The 16,081-nt window shown below is 38.5% G+C and overlaps 1 protein-coding gene across 9 annotated transcripts in view; it reads right to left on the minus strand.

Annotated features, from left to right (window-relative positions):
- Nucleotides 1–16,081, minus strand: part of LOC124129083 (protocadherin Fat 4-like) — a 61,275-nt gene that overhangs the window by 18,555 nt on the left and 26,639 nt on the right. For 5 of the 9 annotated variants that reach the window (XR_007218061.1, XM_048381795.1, XM_048381792.1 and 2 more), the window contains 9 exons: nucleotides 7,699–7,787; nucleotides 7,410–7,547; nucleotides 5,914–6,025; nucleotides 5,244–5,549; nucleotides 4,765–4,910; nucleotides 4,356–4,521; nucleotides 3,864–4,087; nucleotides 3,005–3,166; nucleotides 1,583–1,709 (listed from right to left, as the gene is read on the minus strand). Coding sequence is in view for 8 of the 9 variants with exons in the window: in XM_048381795.1 (XP_048237752.1) it covers nucleotides 1,583–1,709; nucleotides 3,005–3,166; nucleotides 3,864–4,087; nucleotides 4,356–4,521; nucleotides 4,765–4,910; nucleotides 5,244–5,549; nucleotides 5,914–6,025; nucleotides 7,410–7,547; nucleotides 7,699–7,787 (1,470 nt within the window). In the remaining variant the exon portion in view is untranslated. Of the gene's footprint in view, nucleotides 1–1,582; nucleotides 1,710–3,004; nucleotides 3,167–3,863; nucleotides 4,088–4,355; nucleotides 4,522–4,764; nucleotides 4,911–5,243; nucleotides 5,550–5,913; nucleotides 6,026–7,409; nucleotides 7,548–7,698; nucleotides 7,788–8,002; nucleotides 8,190–8,563; nucleotides 9,952–10,065; nucleotides 10,135–10,252; nucleotides 10,433–10,739; nucleotides 10,798–13,551; nucleotides 13,672–16,081 lie in introns of those variants that run through there. The other 4 variants (XM_048381798.1, XM_048381797.1, XM_048381794.1 and 1 more) reach the window with 4 other exon arrangements.

A 16,081-nucleotide genomic window follows, 5' to 3' on the forward strand; every position in this document is an offset into this window, starting at 1 on the left:
TGGCGTTATATTCACCAAAACCAAAGTGGAAATCACTGGTGTTGCACAATAAATACCGAACTGCTTCAAACCTGTCTGTATCAGTGGAATCCTAAACCAATGTCAGTTTCATACCAGATACATAGTGCTCGTCAATACTTGGTGTGACCACCCTGCACACAAACGACTACCGTAAAACGTTCCTCATTCTATGCAACGTCAGATACCAACAGACTTTGATACTTTCAAAAGCATATGCTTTAGGTTAAACGGTACGTATGAATTGACTGATATTCAATGTGGTCATTCTTGACAAAGCGAGGATACCAAGAAACACTATAGCAGGCGTCCAAGCAGCTATTAAAGTGTCGTAATTCAAGTTGGATTTGCCGTTTGATAATGGTTGATATAGAGGTATTTCTTTGTATGGAGATGAACTACTAATGTGTTTCTACTACTATTTATGAAGACATATAAAACGCCAGTGAATAATCAGTCTCAATTTATTACCTACCGAAACAGGTTCCACTGACAAAATCATGTCGCGAAAAGGTTAAGCATGTCCTGCTCTACCCTTAGTCAATAGCCATATATAACAATGTGGCAGCATGCACGTTTTTATGTTTTCAGATGGAATATAAGATACCCAACAACTTTAATGTCTTGTCACAATCTAGGGGATCACTTCAATAGCATGCAGCTATGTCATACCACATGTACTTGTAAATAAATGCCAAAAACATTGTTCTGTTCTTTTCGCACAAACTGCAGTTGACAATGTTGTGATGCAATGCTTTAAAAAAGTGCTTCTCAGGAATGTATTTACTTTGCGTTAATCAAATCATCTCAATCCGAACATAAACTGATTCTTGACGAGTAGACTGCCTCTGTGGTCTAACCAATAGAGCATTTGCTAGAAGAGCGGAAGGTCAGTAGTTCGATCCTCGGCCCCGTCAAACCAAAAGACGTTAAAAGATAGGATTTTTTGTTAACCTGACAGGAGCTCGGCATAAAACTGACATTTGTACTATTATTCTGTTTTCGTTTTAGCATAAGAAGACACCAATGGAGAATAGAGCTTGCCAATGTCGATATTGTTTTCACTAAATTATGTAAATTAATGATAAATACTTATTGTTCAAGCTCAAAGGATATTGAATTTATTCAAGATTGCTTTTAACAAAAAATAATCTTATTTTCAAGTTTTTAATTACTTAACCTATTCATTGCTCCTTCTTCTGTCTCTTTTACATCTTCACTTCTTGAGCACTACGGATAAGGATTATGTAAGTGTAGGGCAGCTGCCGGAAATAACATGCTCTTTTATGGTGTGTTTTAATGCTTTGTGTGAATCTGGAGTGATGTGTGCACGGGCGTGAATATGTCATGATAACTGGTCTTGTCCACAGAACTGTAACAAATCCATCGAAGTGCATTTTTAGACGTTGTATTACTTGTATAAAGTTCAACATACTCAATATGACATTATACAGGCAAATGTCCTGTAAAAAGTAATGTCATGACTAGAGTTTAGCGTGTGCAAGATAACGGTGTCAGGATAACAGAAGCTGATGTATGTTCCACTGGTCTCAAACCAGTTTACCTTTTCCAAATACGGGAGCATGTTCAATGTAATCGTCTGGTCGCACTTCTATGGAGACCTTTGTTGTAGTTACTGCCAATATATTGATTGGTCCTGTAAAGTTGCCCTCTGTCACACTCACTATCATCTGGTAAAGAGACAGCATATTTGCCTTGAGGATAAGCAAATTGAAGCCGATACACTTGTTGTATATACTACTTGATTCTGATGGTAATGAGACCAAAACAAATTGAATCTAGGTTCTTTAGATAATTTCATATTTCTTTGGTAAGGTTACATAAACAATAATATCTCTCGTCACTTTTTGAAAACAAAAAGGGGAATTATATCGAATTTAATTTTTATTTTAACCCACTCCGATCAAAAGTTATCATTGTTCTAAATGAAAGCAAGTTCACATTTCTGTTATCATAGGAAATCTCTACCAAACTTAGAGAACTTTGCGACTTTATCATATGTATGCCGATACACTTGTTGTGTTTATTACTTTAGCCTATGGTAATGAGCCACAAGTAAATAAGCCTATTGGGCTTTTTCGAATACGGTCAAACGCCGTTTTGTCGAACTTTGACGTGTCGAACTTACGGTTGTATCGAAGTAAAAGCTTGGACGGTGGTATTCCTTTTTTATTGATCATTTTCGGTTGTGTCGAACCTCGGATAACTCGAGGTCCCTTGTGTGACTCTTTTTCATATACCTTTGGTAATGCCGCATAAACAATAATATTTCTCGTCACATTTTGACAACAAAACGCGTAGGTATGTCATATTTTAATTTTAATTTCAATTTTCAACCACTCTCGACTAAATTTACCATTGTTCTAAATGATAGCAATGATATAAATCAAAAAGCGACAAAAGCGTTTCTGTAATCGTAAGAAATCTGTAGTAAAAGTAGATTCCGACTGTATCATAAACATGTGTTTACGAATCACTATCAAAATGAGATACCAGGTGTTCTCAAAAAGGTAAACTCAAAAAAGAAAAGTACATTATTGTAAAATCACCAACTACATAACTAGCTTCAAAACAAATTGTATCTTAAGATCTAGGGTCGGAACGACGATTTTTAGAATTTGTTTTTATGTGGCCTGATGAATTTATTAAAACCAACCTATTCACCTTGTTTCTGTACTGAAATACCCCTTGCCAAAATAGTGTTTCGGCCATAATAACTTATTTCATCGCGTTTATATATATTGCCAAAGAAAATATTCGTCAGTCTTTGGAAACAATCAATTTGAGAACATTTATCAAAATAATATTTATATGCAATATTATATGGCAAAATATTGATTACTTTGTGTCGCAACCCCCAATATATGTCTGAATGAACTACATGATCTATTGAACTAAACTTAAGGCAACATATTGATTACCGCACATGGTGCAATAATGGTCCTTTTCCAAAATATCTGCTTACATCAACCGTTGTGTAGCTCGACAGATGAGCCCTCACAACAAGAGTTCCATCACCCAGCAGTTCGATGCCATCAACATCAGTAAAGGCTGTGTATATGGGGTGACTGAGTTCATCAGCGTCTACCGACATCACTCTCCCGATCACATGCCCAGCTGGAGCACTCTGAAATGTGAATATTTAAACATAATTTCATATTCCTTAAAGTTTATTGCTTGAATTGTTTATTCTAGTATTTACTTACGATAACATTTACCCCAGTTGCTAATGTACTCATTATAGACAAACAAGGCAACAGAAAAAAGTGTAAAAAGTAAAAAGAGTTCAAGGGACATAACTTTGCAGGGTATCTCTCATCCAATTGTATGGTGGCGTTAAATTGCTTCTTTATAGGACATAGATAGAACATATAATATTATATTCCGGCAGAGACTGATGCAGTCCTTTATTTATATGTTACCTCCTTACCCAGTGATATATAATTCTTGGACAATGACAGACAAGTTGAGCGACTGAGTACAAATATGTATACTTACGACCCTACTACGTATACTACTAATACTACTACTATTGCTACTACTGCTACTACAACAACTGCTACTACTTCTACTCCTAGAACTACTATCACGACAACTATTACTATTTCTACTACTACTGATCATAAAAATAATCATCATAATAATAATGATAATAACAATGCTCCTATTATATTATTTTGGAATTATATATTAGATATTGAATGAGTATGGTTTCACGTCCGTTTTAACTATATATTACAGCAGGAGACAAATATTATACTGATCATAATGATGGACATGCAGTGAATCAGTCCTGTGAGCTTTTAAACCAATAAAAAACATACCTGATTTACTATGAAGTTCTGCTGGGTGTTGTTGAAGTAGGGTAAGTTGTCGTTAACATCTTTAACGTTCACTTCAACATCTGTTGTCCTATAAAAAAGGCTGCGTCGGTCTGTCGCCTTCACTTTCACATAAAAACGACTGCCTGTTTTTTCGCGGTCAATCATGTACTTTTGTTTCAAGTCTCCAGTCATACTGTCTATGTAAAAGCTCGAATTATCTGAACCTGAAAATATCCGTTAGTACATAAATAAAATCTAAAACCTATTGCCAGTATGAAAGAGGGTTGATTATTTCGATTGATTTGTATGAATTCAATTTAAAGCCTATAAAATGATGTTTTGAAGAGTAACACTTATGAGGATAGCAACGGGTTAAGTCTAAAACATTATACAGAACACTATAAAATGTCTAGAAGCGAGGATCTTAAGAATAACAGCATGTAAACTTTGAAGACATTTGCACACATGAACAAAAAACAAAGCAAGGAGTACCTATTAAATCATAGGTGCAGTTACACTCTTCTTCACTCGGCCTTCGCACATAGGCTCTAATGGACACCGGTTTATCGTCATCAGGCTTCTCATTCTCCGTCAGCAGGAAGGTGTATGTTTTTGTGAAGAATGGTCGCGGCTCATCGGTCAGGATGGAAATAGTAATCTGTTGGCAGCAGAAGCGTTACAATTATAAATACTAATACCATGGCAAAACGCAAATCCAACCAATTGGTAACTTGACAATCATAATGCGTTTGGTCAAATGCGAGAAGCTGGGAACAATTGTCCTTGTGTGTCTTTCGGTTGCCCCTTATATCAGACACGTCCCGATGGACTGAAGGAACATCATGGACAACCGTTTTTTGGTTTGATCAAAATACTACAGTATATATAACAGCTACATTACGTTTGTGATTGCTTCCATAGCAGGGTCTTTTTGGGGTAGATCTGTCGCTTTGATCCTCAGAGTGACCTCATCATCATTCAGTTTGTCTAGGGCTGTAGCCACGTATATTCTTCCTGAATTTCGATCAATCCTGAAGTAGTTGATGTCTAGAAAACATGGAGAAATATTATCACTTGTATGGTAGTGAAGTTCGACACAATAATTGATTGAAACTCCCATTCCCTGAATATTGTATTAGGTTTGTTGATAAAACTGTTTTCCTTTTCAAAATTGTTTCCACTCAGCATCCCTATTCACTGGGCTTTGATATGTCATCCTATTTATGCAGTATCAAGACACTGGACAGATTATAGATACCATCTATCTCGTCAGGTAACCTCCCCATCTAAGTGTAACTATGATACAAATCATGTATGTTGACATTAATGCAATGCATGTAAATAATAAATAATTTCTAATATTTCATGTACACAACATACTTGAAAACATATGGTATTTAACGACTCCATTGCCGTCCATGGTGCTGTCCCTGTCAGTTGCGGTGATGACGTCAGTGACGAGAGTGTTGATGTTAGCGTCTCTTGATATGTTGGCTCGGTACGGCGCCCCCTGAAACACCGGTGGGTTGTCGTTGAAATCCAGGATGGTGACGGACATTGTTGTCGATCCAGTGAGACGTCCTGTGCAACTGCTGCATCCCTTCATGTCCACAGCAGTCACAATGCATTCATATGTTGAAGTCGTCTCATAGTCGAGGTCGCTGCTCACTTTCACGACTCCAGTGTCTAAAGAAAAGGGATTATATCACACTTAGAAACAAAATATTGAAGATTGTATGACGTCAAGTTTATTTAAAGTGAATATTATATACCAAATCAGCCTTTGCTGTTATTTAACATTACATATGTTGTACAAAGGAGATAAATTAATCGCTGCCTAAAGTATATTCACTTTTTGATGTGTTTGATATGTGTGCACATAGAAACATAGCGTCAACTACCCTTGTCAAAGGTCATTTCATTTTTATAGTACTTATACTGTGGTGAACCCGTGACAATCACTGCCAAGATGGCTATACTGAAGGCTATTGACTACAAGGTGTTACACGTTTACTTATAATGTTTAAAGTATACGTCAGACTATTCTTACCCACTGACACATTGAATGGACAGACAGTTTGGTTCACCATTACGGTGTTAGAAGTGTATGCAATTGCACCATGCTGCCCCAAGTCTCCGTCAGTCGCACTCACTGTCTCCACCTGAACGTAGAAGCAACAGTTTTGGTCAATGTACAAACGATATGCTGCAAATTACATCAGATACATTGGATAAGAGTTAGTGAGTGAGTATGGAAGTGATAAACACTCCTGGAACAACCACTATGATTCTTTTCGATCCCAGTGTTATCTCCCTCGAGTGGCACGTTTTCTGTGCTCTGATGTTTCATGAGGTGGTTCGCGTTATTCAGCGCTTTCTTCCCTCCCACAGACCCCATGATATAACTGAAATAATCATCAAACCCTACTCACTCCTTCTTTAATTACTTGTAATAAATTCAGTATCATATAATGTGTAGGATTCTCGGAAGGATAAACCCAACGGATATAAATGTTTTCCATTTACGGTTCAATATGCAAATCATAAGGTCAGATGAGAATCACTTTCAGTGATTACAAACAAACGTTGCGTCGATCGGCAATCGATTCCGAATATTGACTATCGGGAATCAGGACAGATCGTTCGGATACTTGTCATCATTATCAAAATAATAGTCTAAGATACTTACAGATGTCTCACAGGGGTGTAGCTGAGGTCTTTTAAAGTTCAGGCACCATTAAGAAATACAAATTGCGAAGCTGTGCTTGTGGACCTCTGCGGCTTGGTTTTTTTCCCGAATTTAGAAACAGTTGGATTGGCCGAAATATGGCCAAACATTTACTTTGTTTCATTTTGTCGCTGTTTTGGACATCTGACTTCATTTCTTATCGTCATGATAATGTAATGACTAAGCAAACCAGACAAATTCTAAACAAACGTGACATATCAAAGAAAAGCGCAGCTCCTTTTGACAAAGGGAAGTTACTCTAGCGGGCAAACAGATTTACTGCCACGAAGGGCTTGGACTGACAAAATTATTTTTGTGTTTTAAAAATACCTTCGAAATTTTGTGTTGCCAATTGTCTTTTTGCCTGTGTCGTCGTGACGCCACTGATGCCACAGTTATGCCACGATTGGAACAATATTGCTTGCTGTCGCTTTCCAACTGACATATCACCGACCTTGTTTGTGACCTTATAATATATATAAACACACATTCCTGGTTCCGTTCAGGTACCATTTGTGAGAGAAAAGAATATTCTTTTTCAATAGAATTCAAGAATAACATTACATGATTAAGAGGTTGTGATGCTTGTGTGAATTGGGATCGTAAATGTTCTGTATTATGAATAGACAAAATGTATTTAGCGCAAAGGCTCTGAAATACAATGTTTATTCCATAAACGGGGATATTTACCACCCCCAAACACACTCGCGTGATACCTTCGATATATAAAACTGGACACATTGATTGGTGTCAATGTCCAAATCCAAACCGTTGTGTATCCATAAGTTAACTATATGTCTATTATTTTATGTAAATACCGATGCGGAAATGGCACTATCTTCCTTTACTGTCACTGCATACGTTGTTTGGAATGTCGGGGGATTGTCGTTGATATCCAGGACAAGGATAGTCGCACTTGTTGTTGCAGTTCTCGGAGCATCGCCATTGTCTGTCGCCTTGAAATTAATCATTGAATGTTAGATGCATATTTCAGTCGCCATAAAATCAATCAAGAATTTTTGAAATAAATCACCAATAATTTGAATACGTTGGTGTTTCGTTGTGTAGTCAAGCCACAGTTTAGTGTTTGTTTAGTTTTTGTGTTACCTTGATGATTAAGTTGTATGTATCATAATCTTCTCTGTCTAGATCTCCCGAAACAGTGACCATGCCGTTTCCAGGATTTATCGAGAAATCTGCAAATCGTACATAACATTCAATACTCTAAATACGCACTGAAATATTGAATTGAATCATGTGAAACGAAAAAGGACAACACAGTGAACATCAATAGGACTAGTTAGATATAAAAAAACGTCCGAATATTCATGTCAAGACAAAATGCAACGTTTTGCATCAATATCTGCACCTTCCTTCAACGCAGTGCTATTAATTATATTTAACAACCTACGTGTCCGAGGTGTCTGTGATTCAATGCTGTACGTTATTCTTCCATTTTCATCTGCATCCCCATCTTTGGCAATGATGCGTCCGATCACCTTGCCAGGAGAATTTTCCTCAACTTGAAAGACGAGCTGTCCAGAAGATGCCAGGAATATTGGTCCATTGTCATTTACATCCAATATTTGTACTGTTATCTGAAACAATCACATCAAATCTTTAAAATGTTACAACGGCTCACATACTGTTTTCATGTTAATCCATAAAAATAACAGCGTTTTAGAGGTAGCTTTATTACATGTCCAAACCGAGCAAACAATAACACTCTTAAGTCCTTGTCATTGCTTTATCACTTCTCTGTCTCGTTGTGTGTTCCCCATGTAATCTATTCCTCCTTCAAAAGTTTATATTCAAGTGCAGTTTCCAGTTATGTAGAAACATAGAGAATCGGGGAACAAGTCGAAACCTACATGACGCCAAAAAGAAAGTATCGTTTGGAGAGAGACAATTTTTCGAAATTCATTCTGTGCGAGCTATACGTGATTGATCTATGGGAGAAACCCGCACTTACAACAGCCACGTCCGAGGCGTTAGTGGCGATATCCCTCGCACGAACGACCATGGTATGATTTGCTGCTGTCTCACGATCCAGTGCTTTACTGCAAGTCAACGCTCCACTACTTGGATCAATACGGAAATCCCCGCCATGGATTAAGGTATAGCGAACTGACACGCTGGCGTCATGAGCAGCATTTGTTCTCCCGAACGATGTGGTATATAATCGGTTCTCCTCAATTGAAAACCTAAAGTCTTTAGAACTGAACCGTAAAGTACTGGTGCCTTGTATTTTCTTCACATCAACTGATACTGGGACTGTGACACTTTGCGACGGAGAACCTTTATCTGTAGCTGTAATGTCAAAGTTGTATGTTGTGGAAGCAACGGGTTGACTTGCGCCCACTTTGATGCGTAACACACCTATAGTGTCTCCATCAATGTAGAATTTGTCCGTCTCCCCGCTCATGGAGAGTATAAATTGGCCATTCGTTCCAGAATCATCGTCCGTGACTTCAAAAACATCGACAGGGTTGTTGGTTACCCACTCCAAAGTTGTTATCTCAGACTGATAGTTGGGTTTATCAAAACGTGGACTGTTGTCATTTTGGTCTTCAATGTTTATGTGGACATCTACTGAAGTTGACTTTGTACTGGTCGTCGTGACAAGATCAAGTTTAAAATGTATACTTGTGATACCAGCATCGTAGTCAATTTCTTTTACTAGACTAATTGTCATCAAATCTTTTGATAATTTTAGTCTATCTGGGAGCGTGTCATTTATAGCGACCTGGAACTTAGTGCTTGTTATAGTATAGCTCAAGATATTGCCTGTCCAATTTTCTCTTAACGTTGTTGTAAAAGTACTCTTGAATAACAAGATGTAAAAGGTTACAGTTGTTGCTGTCTGTCCTCCATTTGTCGCTTTGACACTGAATATATATTCTTTAGCTACTGTGTCGTTATTGGTAAAGTCACTCAAAAACATATCTTGTCCACAAAGAACCTGCCCCGATGTGGTCACATTGAACAGGGCCCTTGCTTTCTGATCTGTGGTCTCCATTTCGAAGTTGCTGTACCCTCCCAAACTACCAATAGTCCTCACGTCAGCTATCAGTGTGCCTTTCCTGGTTCCCTCCACCAACATAACTGTGACGTCTTCTGGTGTGAAGGAGGAGGATGTGATCCTGACGGTCACAACCTGCTGCACAGTGAACTCACCGGAAGTTGCTCGTAACGCTACCACAAATGTTTTAGCATTGCTTATTTCCTTGACCAGTGCCACATCAATGTGTCTCGAGTTTCTCTTTAGGTCCAGGATTCCCTCATCAGGATATACTTCGCCTTCTATGGAGAAGGTATTTGTGGGGAATGTACTAAGCCCATCAAACATGATTGATCCCACTGAAAAATATAATAATATCATTCGATTTAACGAATGGACCACGTCGATAATGTAACTGTTGTAATTTTTAAGTTGACAGTCAAACACGACGATTGCTTCGAAGGGCGACTTACCGGTTACTGACGTTCTAGATAGATCTGTGGAGAAGACGTAGTTTGTTGTACTTGACAGAATACTTGGTCCTGAAACACAAAGGCTTTGATGAAGGGTGGTGATAGTACTATGCATCGTCAGTAGGGTAGAAAGCATATTCCTTATTCCATCCTTACAATCATGATGTACACTATAACTCATATTTACCCATTGAGCATTTTGTAGCAGAGATCTGCACGTTCTTGTTAACACAGGCACATCTGCGGCTTCCCGCTGACGTCGTCACACACGAGCTGTTGACGGCCACACATCGCGCGTTGGAGCAGTCCTCGTCCAGAGAGGCATCTGTCATGGGACCGCACGTTGATGGCGTTGGAGTGGTTGTTGCTAAATGTAAATTGTTCTCTACAATATCAGGCGTGGATATGAAAGGATATGACTTTTATATTGCATATTACTCGATGATAATTAACGATAAAGCACCCCGACATGTTTTAGTTAAAGTCACAAGGCAAATCCTTTCATATGTCAGCTCCATTGCTTCATATATTTGTGACATTTACCCTACAGTTTTGATGACAAGTCCGGACATCATGACACATTCATCCCCTTGCACACCTCACTCCCGATTCACACAAAGCGTAAATACTTACCACAAAAAGCATGTTAGTTCTAGCAATTCGCTTATACTTACCTAGTGCAAATGAGAAAAAGCACAGAAGAAAGAGCAATACATGTAGTATCTTCATATCCTAAAACGAAAACAGAACAATAGTGCAAATGTTTTGCGTTACTTTATTACCTCCCACCAAGTCAACGTCGTGTGTATGTGTGTGTGGTTGTTGGTGTGTGTGTGTGTGTTTGTGTGTGTGTGTGTGTGTGGGGGGGGGGGGGGGGGGGGGGGGGGGGGGCGGGGGGGGCTGCGGGGGGGGGGCTGCGGGGAGAAGGGAGGGGGGGCGCGCGCGCGCGCGCTGACTCCTGGCCAATTAGTCAGGGTACCATTTTTTAACGTCTTTTGGTATGACGGGGCGAGGGGCGAACCACTGAGCGTCCGCCCTCCTCTCCGGGCAGATACCCTATCCACTAGACCACGGATACGATCTACTTGTAATCAATCTGTTCATATCCGGATTTAGATGATTATATTAACTCAAAGTGAACATTAAAAAGTACATTTTCAGATGCACCCTAATAAGGTTGATTGGTATCTCAAGTTCATTCTACAAACATCAAAACGTACATCTGTTCACAATGTCATATATAGCTATTGACCAAGGTATAAACAGAACTACTATTGACCAAGTTAAAAACATAACTACTACTGACCAAGGTTTAAATATAACTACTACTGACCAAGGTATAAACATAACTACTATTGACCAACGTATAAACATAACTACCATTGACCAAAGTATAAACATAACTTCTATTGACCAAGGTATAAACATAATTACTATTGACCAAGGTATAATCATAACTACTATTGACCAAGGTATAAACATAACTACTACTGACCAAGGTTTAAATATAACTACTACTGACCAGGGTATAAACATAACTACTACTGACCAAGGTTTAAATATAACTACTATTGACCAAGGTATAATCATAACTACCACTGACCAAAGTATAAACATAACTACCATTGACCAAAGTATAAACATAACTACTATTGACCAAGGTATAAACATAAATACTATTGACCAACTTATAAACATAACTACTATTGACAAAGGTATAAACATAATTACTATTGACCAAGGTATAAACATAACTACTAGGCAAATTTAATAGAAATTATGAACTACTATACATCGTTTGATTCATAGCACATTTAGATTTGCCTTAGTCCGTGCTTGAATACCTGAGGATATTGACTATCCGAACATTGAAATATCAGATAAAGCATTTAGATAGTGTCGGTTTTATCAGTTTCACTAATCAATATCCTAGCTCTTTTGGATTTGCCGTATTTTTTGTTCGTTTGTTGTTTAACGCCGCCTACAGGAAACATATTAACTGTATCTACATATACACAACGACCATTTAACATAACTACCCTGTGGGGTGTACAGCTGTGTGGCGTTAGACAACAAACACTTACTGTTTTATGCAATGTGTGGGAGTGGTCGGCGCTACTGGTTTCTTATAAATTACATACATGCATAAGAATCTCTGCACTTGTACACAACAGAGACGTAGTTCAAAATTAACATTTTGTTGTCTCAACAAAAGCCGTAAAAAGGCTTTCGTGTCACTTGATTTTCTGATCCATCACCTCATTGTCTAGTTCGTGTACAGGCCACCGTCGGAAACACCTGGTGTCTTCACTGATTTTCAGTGGAATCTGTTTCGGCAGATAATCGAGACAGATTATTACCTGACGTTGACGTACGCGTGTTATATTTACTCGTACACTTTTTAGTAGTTAGAGTCCATACAAAAGAAATATCTTTATCTTAACCATTTTCAAGAGGCAAATCCACCTGCCATTTTAGAGCTATGCTTACTCAACCATGAATGATCACATTTAATATCAGTCAATTCATACTACTTTTACCTTAAACAGTATGTTCCATGTAAGTTGCGTTATTCTGTCTAAATGAATTTCCTATACTTTTCGCCGCTGTCTAGTATCACAGTTTATAATTCATCATATTGTGTGTCACACTAGGCTACACATATATCTAGAGCCAGTGTGCCAGTAGCTTAACTAATTCTTTTGAACAGTAAAATACTTCCTTGTCGAGTTGTTTACCGTCACATGGCAGGAGTACTGCTGTGTAGTGTTATGCTACAAACATAAACATTCTTTTTGCAGATTGAGTTGCGGGTGCTCCAGTGATCCATGCATTTATTGTTCACCACAAGTTTGCCTTTTATGCCAACTGGATTCTGTTTCGTCGAATAATCGAGACTTGCTATTCTCTGGCCAGAGACCAAGCACCGACCAATGAGGCCCAACTTGGGTCAGCTCTTGGCGGGCAATACCAAGAGTAACCATACGTCAGTTGCCATCATCAAGGTGTCGTGCATGTTTCGCCCAACATGGTGGGAACACCAGATATTGATATACTCGCCCGAAATCAATTTTACAGACATTTATCATTACACCTTAATCAGTTTCCTTTTTTTTTGTCCATGATAACGGACGACTAATGTCAGAAGGATATTAACGTTGTTGCTGCACGTTATAGATTAGTATGTTCCGATTACATCCTCACTACCGGGAGTAGCAGAACGTCGTCAATGTGTCTATAATCGCAAATGCCCAGTATTCAGTGCAACTGATGTTTATCCAACTTGCGCTTCGGGATACAGACGAAATTCATGAATATCCAACTGTTATATCAACAGCGAGTTTTAAATGATTGTATCATCTTTTTCTCCATGTATGAAAACAGGTATCTATAGACATCCCTTATCATTGTCTAAAACTTGATGGCCATATATATTAATCAGTGGCAATGGAAAATACAGAAGTAACAATGTTTGTATGAACATACCATTCTGGGGCGCACATTCAGTAACTTGGGTCCCTTCGTCTCTCCCTATGTTTCACACGAAGTGTTTATGCACTTGATCCAGTCGACGAGTTCAGCGCGGGGAGAGAGCTTCAGCTTTTGTATAGCTACAACGAGGAAGTAAATCTTATAGCTCACGTGTCTCTCCATATAAGGAATGACTTTGGTCGTGTATTGGGATATTCAAACGTACACAGAGTAAATAATAGTTTTATGCTTTCATGGGCAGCTTTAACGCCTACTCAGGTCGGTGTTCATGCAGGCTGTCGCGGAGCATGGGTAAGGCTAAATTGCCGGGTGTTGAGCAGCTACAGGCTTTTAGTCCTTTCAACCATACTTGCCTGTCTGTATATGTGCGAAGGGAGAGAGAGAGAGAGAGAGAGAGAGAGAGAGAGAGAGAGAGAGAGAGAATTGTTGATCAGGCTCGATTTCCTACATGTAAGGCGCATAAGGACAGCACGATGTTTCAGCCTAGATGGATGTCTTTAAAACTTACTATGGTGATTGTTTTATAACTGTGTTAAAAACGAATGGAAATCTCGATGATAATGTAACGATTGAATGGACTTTTTAAAGTTGTATTTTAAACATGATTATTGCTTCGATGAGAGACTTACCAGTGTCTGACATTCTAGATAGATCGGTGGATAAGACGTAGTCTTTTGTACTTGATAGAACACTTGGTCCTGAAACACAAGAGACTTTAATTCAATCTCATTAAAATCAAAACTTTGTTATCGCTATCGCTAAACAAAGGTCCCATTACGGGTCACGTCAGAACGACCTTCTGAACAATCATAAGAACAACTGCAAAACCAGATGTAAATGCACCAATCAACACCTTCCACCTATTTGTTACTTTATTCTTGTATGTGGCTTCAAGTATAATCGAAAGAGTTATAACCCTTGTAATATCTGTATAGCCGAGTCAGTGTTTAAAATACATATTAAAATAATCTCTCTCTAATATATCAAGGGGCTCGTCACAACAACTATTGGCCTAGACCGAGAGAACGACGACCAGGCGTATACTGCATTCACCATTCAGGCTTACCTGGATAGTGGCGACCAATGCTCCCCTGTGGTGAGTAGCAGTAATAGTAAACTGAATGTATGTGTGTTGGGATTTACAGCAACGAGCGGTTCATACTATCTGAAAGATATGTGTTTAGTGTTCGGTTACATGCATATTTCATCACTATATATCTTAACAGTCATGACCCATACTTACGTATGTAGATATGTTTGGTGAAAGTTCATAAGTAATGAACCGATTTTGGACGCTCAAATGAAAAGTAGTTAAAGAAGATTAAACTGAAGACATTTCTCCTTGAAAATAACCTTTACTTAAAGAATAAGTATATTATTTCACATTCTATCCTACAAACGATTGGTCAACTTATTACGAATATAACAGACGTGAACGACAATGCGCCAGAATTCTCTAGACCTTCTTATACAGGAAGAGTAAAAGAAAACCCCATTCCAGGAACCCTGGTTGTTGGTTTGGTGAGTGTGATAATCGTGCTTTTGATTTAACCGAGAGAGAGAGAGAGAGGGTGAGAGTGAGAGAGTGTGTGTGTGTGTGTGTGAGAGAGAGAGAGAGAGAGAGAGAGAGAGAGAGAGAGAGAGAGAGAGAGAGAGAGAGAGAGAGAGAGAATTGTTGATCAGGCCCGATTTCCTACATGTAAGGCGCATAAGGACAGCACGATGTTTCAGCCTAGATGGATGTCTTTAAAACTTACTACTTGATAGAACACTTGGTCCTGAAACACAAGAGACTTTAATTCAATTTTATTAAAATCAAAACTTTGTTATCGCTATCGCTAAACAAAGGTCCCATTACGGGTCACGTCAGAACGACCTTCTGAACAATCATAGAACCAACTGCAAAACCAGATGTAAATGCACCAATCAACACCTTCCACCTATTTGTTACTTTATTCTTGTATGTGGCTTCAAGTATAATCGAAAGAGTTATAACCCTTGTAATATCTGTATAGCCGAGTCAGTGTTTAAAATACATATTAAAATAATCTCTCTCTAATCTATCAAGGGGCTCGTCACAACAACTATTGGCCTAGACCGAGAGAACGACGACCAGGCGTATACTGCATTCACCATTCAGGCTTACCTGGATAGTGGCGACCAATGCTCCCCTGTGGTGAGTAGCAGTAATAGTAAACTGAATGTATGTGTGTTGGGATTTACAGTAACGAGCGGTTCATACTATCTGAAAGATATGTGTTTAGTGTTCGGTTACATGCATATTTCATCACTATATATCTTAACAGTCATGACCCATACTTACGTATGTAGATATGTTTGGTGAAAGTTCATAAGTAATGAACCGATTTTGGACGCTCAAATGAAAAGTAGTTAAAGAAGATTAAACTGAAGACATTTCTCCTTGAAAATAACCTTTACTTAAAGAATAAGTATATTATTTCACATTCTATCCTACAGACGATTGGTCAACTTATTACGAATATAACAGACGGTAACGACAATG

Source organism: Haliotis rufescens, unplaced genomic scaffold (assembly GCF_023055435.1).
Source record: "Haliotis rufescens isolate VD_foot unplaced genomic scaffold, xgHalRufe1.0.p SCAF_4, whole genome shotgun sequence".
Lineage (NCBI taxonomy): Eukaryota > Metazoa > Mollusca > Gastropoda > Lepetellida > Haliotidae > Haliotis > Haliotis rufescens.